The sequence below is a fragment of the Corvus kubaryi genome, unplaced genomic scaffold (assembly GCF_017639235.1).
Source record: "Corvus kubaryi isolate FWS band 111438036 unplaced genomic scaffold, C.kubaryi_AGA036_p1.0 37396, whole genome shotgun sequence".
Taxonomy (NCBI): domain Eukaryota; kingdom Metazoa; phylum Chordata; class Aves; order Passeriformes; family Corvidae; genus Corvus; species Corvus kubaryi.
Genome location: NW_024581135.1, coordinates 25,785,181 through 25,793,556, shown reverse-complemented (window position 1 = coordinate 25,793,556; position 8,376 = coordinate 25,785,181). Strand labels below are relative to the sequence as shown.

At 45.4% G+C, this 8,376-nt stretch overlaps 1 protein-coding gene across 4 annotated transcripts in view; it reads right to left on the bottom strand.

Annotated features, from left to right (window-relative positions):
- Positions 1–1,436: 1,436 nt before the first annotated feature.
- Positions 1,437–8,376, bottom strand: part of NRP2 (neuropilin 2) — an 89,748-nt gene continuing 82,808 nt past the window's right edge. For 2 of the 4 annotated variants that reach the window (XM_042040929.1, XM_042040931.1), the window contains exons 16-17: positions 5,940–6,008; positions 1,437–4,842 (exon numbers count right to left, since the gene is read on the bottom strand). In XM_042040929.1, the coding sequence (XP_041896863.1) occupies positions 4,589–4,842; positions 5,940–6,008 (323 nt within the window). In that variant the 3' untranslated portion in view covers positions 1,437–4,588. Of the gene's footprint in view, positions 4,894–5,939; positions 6,009–8,376 lie in introns of all 4 variants that reach the window. The other 2 variants (XM_042040927.1, XM_042040928.1) reach the window with 1 other exon arrangement.

The following is an 8,376-nucleotide window of genomic DNA, read 5'->3' as shown; positions in this document are numbered from 1 at the left end:
CCTGGCTGCCTGCTGCAGGGTGCTGGGACCCCTGTGAGACATGAGGCTCCCCTGAGCCGAGGCTGCCACCAGGACGGTGTGACAGAATAGAGAGAAGTGGGGTGGAGTGGGTGGAGAAGACAAGTATGTGGAGCCAGGCTTGGCACTGGGGTTTGCCAGGAGTCTCCACTGTCTTTGTGACACCCAAGAACGGGGCTGAAGCTGACCTGCAGAAGACCACCCCACCCCAGTCACTGCCCACTTTGGCAGGTTCATAGAAACAGGACAGTGATATGCTGGCATACCAGCACCTGTACACTTGTGAGGTGGACAAACTGCGACAGGCTGGCCCCCACCAGTGCACTTGAGTTTTAAATGATGTTTTTCTTAGCCTAAAACTGCACTCCTCTCTGGAATCACTAGCAGCACTGGGCTGTGGCATAGGGTGACAGGAAAGGACCTGCATCCACTTTGGGGTTTACTCTCAGGTGGCACTTTTGGGCCAGAGCAGCTTGCAGCCATCCCCAGCTCTGATAGGAGAGGATGTGTGTGTGCACTGGGTCTGTGTTAAAACCCCATGTGACCTTGGTGTGCCAGGCAGCCTGGGGTAATCCAAAGGGACAGGCAGTGTGCAGCAAAGGAGAGCAGTGGGGAGCCCTGTGTGTCTCCAGTTGCACCTTGTTTCGCTGGGGTTTCTGCTACAAAGCCAGGTGTTTTAGGTTACAGTCTAAGATGTAACCAAAAGTATGTATTCTATCACCATCTGGGGCAGCGTTCTTTATCTCTTCCTTGACACATCCCTGGTAACTCCCTCCAGGATACATCTTCTGTTAATGAGCCAGCTACTAAAACCAGGTGGGCCAGTGTTCTTTGTCTCTTCTACCACACATCCCTGATAACTCCCTCTGGAGAGATATCTTCTGTTAATGGGCCATCTAACCTCACTGCATGACTCATAAAATTACATCATCCCATTGTGAGATGCTCCACCCAGGGGGAGGAACCAAGCATTCCTACCTGGATATAATCTGAGGTTTGGAGCACCACAGTCAGCCCTTACCTATTGGATTCCCAGAGAACAAGAGCTACATAACCACCACTGGACCTTCAGAGGAAGACCAGACCCTTCTACAGGATCACCGCTTTGACAGAACCACATCTATCACCTCAAGAGGACTGCAGCCACCCCTTAATTGGACTGCTACCACCACCCTGCCCAGCAGGATGTCAGGTTGTATCCTGACTCTGTCAGGTTAAGCCAGTGTTTCTGTATTATTGCCTTGTTATATATAACAGTAAAGAACTGTTATTCCTATTTCTCATATCTCTGCCTGAAAGCCCCTTAATTTCAAAATTATAACAATTCAGAGGGAAGGGGGTTACATTTTACATTCCAAGGGAGGCTCCTGCCTTCCTTAGCAGACACCTGTCTTTCAAACCAAGACACCACTGAAACATCATCTCTACCATAATGTTTATTAAATAGTAATTTTAAAAGGTTTTTATACAAATCATATAAACACAGTTTTATTTTTTTTGTTTTGTTTTTTTGTTACACCGAAGAATCACAGTAAAAGCTCTTTAAGTCCGTAAGTCCTGGCTCAGCCAGTAAATGGTCAAATACCTTGAACTGCAAACCTTGGAGAATTTCCATTTCTGCATATAATTTCTTAATGGTTTAATTCCCATGCTCACCTCCGGCACCTTCCCACAAAATGAAGTCACCCAGCACTACAGCCTGCCCATTAGCAATATGTCCTGCCATGGGGAAGTGTGTGGAGGCAACAGCCCATTTAAGCAAAGGCATTAATGCCGATTTTTTTTTTCTTTTCTGAATTTCACAGAGGGAATTGCAATCAGCAAACCTAATCTATTTGCAGAGGAGGATGCAATGAATTGAATGCACTGATGACTTTTCCCCCCCTCCCTGTTGAAGTTACAATCAAACAGAGTTTTCCGTAGAACAGTAAAGCACCCGGCAGAAGTAAGTGAGGTATTGGCTGTGCAGCATTATCGGCCTTCTCTCGCCTGGCGAGCTCACACATGGGCCCTGCCCCAGTTGCCAGGGGCGGGCGGGACACGCGGGCTGGGCGCTTCACTGGGCCCGTGCCACGGCAGTGCCAAGGTCAGCAGTACTCTCCTGCCCCAGATCAAGAGATACATTAACACGAGTCAGTCCCACGGAATAAGTCACATACACGATACATACAGAGAATTCACGTGCGTGTGCAAACACACTATTTCTGAATATATGTATATATGAACTCTTCTCTCTGTACGCCTACTAGACACCATAACATCACCTTTTTAATTATATATTTTCACCTATTGTTTGCCTAAGTTGGCTTTTCTACTGTATGGTCCTTTTCCATTCATCCTTCCCCTCTCTGGTGATTTGAAGGGGATAAAATCATTGAGCAGCAGCAATCCAGCTTTGAAATGGTCTGGTACATTTCCTCTCACTGCCTGTGTTTCTTTTGTACAGTAAAATAACACCCCTGTGGAATTTGTCTGTGAAAAATGCCAAAAGAAATAAGGTGATTCGAAAGGAGAATCAGAGACACATTTACTGCTGTTTTTGTCGGGTGCACAGTGTGAATTAAAAAAATGAAGGCCTTTGTGTGTGCGCATCTCTGCGTGTGTGTACGAACCGTGGACGTTCTGATGACGCAGCTGCTGTATCTGCTCCCCCAGTACACGTGCATCTTTCTTAGAGCAGAGAAGGGGCTTTTTTCCTAAAAACTTATTGTCTGAGGGAGCTCTTCATGAAACAGTAGACAAATGTTCCTATTCCCACAGTACCAAGGAGCAGCTGTGGCACTGCTCATGTGTCCATGCTCATCTCCTCTCCAGATGTTGCTTGTGTCCCCAAACACTGAACTCCTGCACGATTTGTCTATGGGGGCTGGGCAAACTGAGCTTCACAACACATCACACCTTTGTCAATCGCAGTTAGTGAGGAAAATAATGCCATCCCCAACCCAAGCTACTTGCCAGATGAAATGTAAAAATCAGGACATGCCAGGTATTACCAAAGAGTCCCTGGAAAAGCAAACCCAGTGTGACAGAAAGTTTTCTAATTTATGTATGTGCAAGCTGATTGAGGTGGTCCATCTGTACTGAACTGGAAATGAAGGCATTGGTTTGGGGTTCAGCATTTGAACTCTTTTTCTCCATCCAGTTGTTTTCATAACACTCTTCTCCCACAGCACAGTGGTAAGTGGAGCGGTACCAGCTGCCACACAATGTAGCCAGACCATTTGAAAGTAGAAGGACCAGATTTCTGCTGGGCTCTTACCAGCAGAGAGTGGTGAAGAAGAGCATTTTGCAGGGGAAGGATGAAGGCCTCACTTGCTGTTTGATACAGCACTGATCATCAGCTGGAGGAAAATACTTCTTCTAAGGCACTTGTTCAAAGTAAAAAAAAACCACAGCTAATGGATAGAACTTGGGGTTTTTGCTACTGATCAGGAGCAGTGCAGCTTTGCTCCGAAGGGGATATGGTGGCAGCTGTTTGGTCCAGCAGTGCTGATGGCACCAGCTCACACCCCCAGCTCCAGGGAGAAGGGGAGCACCAGGAAGGTGCGGGGGTGCCAGAAGGCGCCATGGCCAGGCTCCCCAGGGCTGTGGGCATGGCTCCAGCCTCCTTCCCAGTTCATTTTTCCTCCCTGGCACTTTGGAGAGGTCTCGGCACTGTACCTCAAGTCAAACCCCAAGTGAAGCCCCCTTCCCAAAGCCACTGCCTAAGCGCCAGCAACCTGACAGGCTCTATCTTTTGTTTGCTGCAATTTTCTCATTATAGTAAAAAGAAAAACAGCAGGCTTAAGAGGGGTGGGAGATTCAAATAAAGGCCTTCCTGATGAAGGCCTCAGCTGTTGCAATCAAAGATCTGGATTTAATAAATGGCTCTTATTCACAAATCACGTTAAGGCTCTTCAGCTTCTCTCAAAGAGGTGCTTCTACACATAGGGTTTCCCTTCTATTTTCTTTCTTAATGATTTCAGAAAGCGCTGTTGTTACTGTTGACAGTAAAGCCAGTATCCCACCTTTCCCCTGCTACTAGGAGAAGGAGAGTTGAAGGTAACAACATGCTTTCATTTTCAGGTCTGCAAACTGCAGCTTCCTGTTCTTAGTGTGAAGTGCACAAATCCCTACAACGATACCTGGACGGAGTCTAAAATGGACAGGGGCTCCGTGTGTGTGTGTGTGTGTTATTTCTAAAGAAATCCCTCAGCTTTCTCAGCAACTCACCAGAGAAAGAAGGTGGGAAATAACAATCAACATTGAGTTTCTCACATCCAAAAGGTAAACCAGGCTCCCTCACCACATCCCAGCCATTCACATCAGCAGAAAATGAAGATGAACCAACAAACAAGGGGCTCAGTCCCCCCTTGCCCGGCACAGTCTGGTTTGCAGGAAAGCCACTCGGTCCTGGTGGAGTGTGACCCAGCAGCAGGACCTGGTGGCAGGAGCAGTGCCTCCCTTCACTCCTCCTGCTCCCCTCATTCCCTGTTATGGCATTCAGTTCCCATAGAAAACAGCAAAAAAAGTACCCCCCTGCCAGCCCACCTCACCGGGCACAATGCCAAGGGTGATCCCTAGGCACCCATCAGGCCTCTGAGCAGCACTTCTGGTGGTTCATCTTGACCTTGTGCTTGATGCCGTCATACAGTTCAAAGTTGTAGTTCTCCAGCGTGGTGGAGCTCCGCGAGGACAGCCCAGCATACGAGCACGTGCAGTAGAGGAGCAGACCAGCGCAGATGGCCCCAAGGAGGACACCAAGGGAGCTCATTGCTATAATGGTCACCAGGATGGGATCCAGGGTGTACAGCCAGCTTTTCTCTTTGTCCAGCTTCGGGGTTCCTGGAGAGTTAGTAGAGAACAGTGTGTCGTTCCTATCCGATCCAAAGTAATCTGCAGTGGAATGGGCACTTATTATCCAGGGATCACTTTTTATTCCCCCCTCACATTTATACATTTCTTACTTGGAGTTGTGATGACTTTACAAGAGTTAAAGTATATATATGCGAATATCTCAGCAGGATTCACTAACCCAGGTCTAGAAATAATGTGAAGCACCAAACTACCAAGAAAGTTAGGCATCCTGATTCACATTTAGACATCAGACTATTGACATAGCATGCAAGCATTTTACACCCACCGAAACTCTGGCCCTTCCAGTGCCACTGGGTTCAAAACTACGGAATCAATCTGTCACAGGTCTCAATTTTCTTCATTTACAAGCCCAAATGCCATGCATGATGCCTTAGGTTTTAACTTTTATATTTTTCAAATCCTGTAGTGCTTAGTGTGTAACTCTGAAAGTTTCTTGTAGCCTGTTAATTTCTGCTCTCTCATGCTAGGTAGACATAACAAAACCTCTCTGGGCCTGCTTTCCAAGGACACCAAGACTGTCCTAGGCCCAAAAACTATAAACCAAAGAGCCTCTAAAGGGGGGGTAAGCTGAGGGCAAAACTGAAGCTTTAATTGGAGAATTAACCCTACTATGCACATGAACCAAACCTATAAAAGTGTGAAGAACTCATGACCTGGGGTCCATCTTGGGGTCCATCTTGGCAGTAGCCTCTGGCTGCAGGGCATACCTTTGAAGGCTTTTCAAACAAATACCTACCTTTATTCCCTTACTCCTGTCTAGTCTCTGTTTCTAGGAGGCCTCTTAAGGCATCATGCAAGCAGCAATTAATGCTTAAAAGATCACTTTCACTTGTCCTAACACAAATACAATATATTGACTTTGCAAGGTTGCTGGCTGTTGAAAAAGGAAAACAGGAAAAGAAAACCAATGCCTTCGAACACTAAGCCACCATTTCAATGTATATTCTCAAGTGTGTTCCAGCTCCTCACACCACTGAAGCTGAGGTTTGTGAGTAATCTTAGCATCTGACACTGAAACACAAGCTGCAACAGCTGAATTGTCCATGTGGCATTTGGATACCAACCTGGATCATCGCTGTCTTCAAAGTCTTGCTCAGAGCTTGGAAAGTCATCCTCCATTCTTGGGAAGTTCACTAGAACAACAAAATGGGAAGCAATGTTTGTTAAAAGAGGCCTTCTGGGGGCATCATTGCCACTGGTCACTGGATTGTGAGACCAGCCAGAAGAAAGTAATAGTTAAACTACTGCAAGGCTCTTCCTTGTGGAAGGAGGAGGAGCTCTTTATCTTCTTTCCTTGGCCAAAGTTAGTGAAGACTCTTGCTCACTTGAGAGAACAGGATCTTCACACTGTCACATTTCATGACCACCAAATGACCAGCTTTTAAGAAGAAAAGAGAGTGAGTGAAAAGCAAAGAAACCAGACAACTTGAATAGCACTAAAATATTGTCACTGGTGCCTCCATAATGGCCATAATTCACTATTAACATGCCCATGGGTATTACCCTTACACCTTTGAACAGGATCTTAGCGCCTGTCATTACTTGCCACTAATGCTGGATCCATTTAGCACACACTCTACTTTTCATCTTTTCCCATACATCTGACTGGATATAGAGCTTCAATGACCCCGTTCCTCTTTGGGTTTCAGATAAATTCACAGTAATTTGAGGAATTTGTGTATCTTCATTATATGCTTTAATGCAAAAGCTGGTTGAAATGGAGAGAGAGGGGCAAATGGGTGTCCATATCTAGCCCCTTATGATAGCATTTCCCTGATCCAAATTCCTTTTAGTGCTGACATTTCTTTCTATTGTTCAGCACAAGGACTAGTAACCAAAGGCACATATTATAATCTGAGCAGAAGTAAGTTATTTTCCTGTGCAGTCTTCCTATCATTATCTCTGCGTACAGTTACCACGGCTCTTTTCCACTTTTCCAAAAGAAAATATCTTTTCATTTCAATCTGCCAAGAGTTTTCAAAGCTGACTGTAACTTGGGGTCCTCAACTGAGAAGGTGTCTCAAAATGATCAGGAATGCAAAAAATCAGGGACTAGAAAGTGACAGAAGTCACACCTTGGAAATAGTTGTAGTTGGAACCAAGATTACTTTGTGTCTTGTGCCAAAATGGCAAGAAGAGTTTAAAGAGGTTGCTTACAAACAACCAAAACCAAAGAATCTTAACTTGTGCCTAAAAAGCCATGTGCAAAGAAATTATTCAAAACCTTATAAAAGAATATTTCTGCCTATTTGCATGGATATTTAGGACTCGAAAAGGCCTCCTGAATTGTCAAATACATTTTTTTGCTATCCCAGACAACTGTGTCAGGCAATCCATGCCAGCGACATTTCACGGTTCCCTTCCAGAGCGGGGTCTCTGCTGAAAGCCATGCTGCCCCAACACCCTCTGACACCTGACTGCAGCAATCCTCTGCTGGTACTGATGATACCTCCCCATTCCTCGGGCAGAATTGTATCTGCGCCCAAAGGATTAAGGGATTCCTTTGAATTTTCAAGTGAACCCGGCAACAGGAATGCTCACAGCCCAACACTTGCCCCTCCTGCTGATGAATTCTGCATCTAGTGAGTTAAGCTGACTCAAGGCTGCTGGTACCTTGTTGAAGAAACACAGGTGCACACTGCCTTCTGTAAATCCTCACTTTAGTGGCGAGTTCACATGATTTCTCAACAGTTCTCGAACTGACAGGCCAGATGGCAACATCTAAGGGCTGGGAGAACTGCCTGAGGGCCTCTTGCAAACATTTAGATCCAAACATGTGGAAAATAACTTGCAAAGCAGTTCACACGTGGAGACATCTGTACTGCTAGTCACCCACTGGAAGACAAGCAGTGAGATTTGCCATCCGTGTCACCTATACAACCCTACAGAAACTGTATGTTGCTCAAAGATAAGCAGAGGTCAAAGTTAGATGATAGTCTGCCCAAGGAGCCCATGTGTGGAGAAAGGCTGTTGGAAGTCATTTGACATTCCATATTGTAGCTGCTCTAAATTTTGTGTGAGAACATGCTACCAATTTGATCCTTTTGTAATTTCCCAGGGTAACCTTGAGGGAAAAGCGAGAAATAAAAAAGTATTGGTTAATCAACACTTTCAAAAGAACACCAGTTCTTCCAGCCTGAAAAGAAGGAGCACTGGGAACACTTGAAAAGAGAGAACATTTATACAAAAAGCCTAGCCCAGAATCTGTTTACTCTTCTAGTGATTTGCTTAATTCCCCATACTAATACAACTCTTAAGTTCTGCTTAAATGACAACTTCCTACTTGCCCATTTTCCTTCCTCCTCAGACCCTCATTCTTCTGTTCCCCACATGCCATTTCATTGCTATTTGATTGTATGTTATCATGCAGGGCTCTACAGCCTCTGGAAAGCTTTAGAAAAATATAATTCAACATTTCTTTTTTCATACTGGGGTTTCTTGAGTCATTAACTGAATCAGCTCAGGCTGTGTGGGTGTCTGTGGGAATTGAAGCTGGTGGTC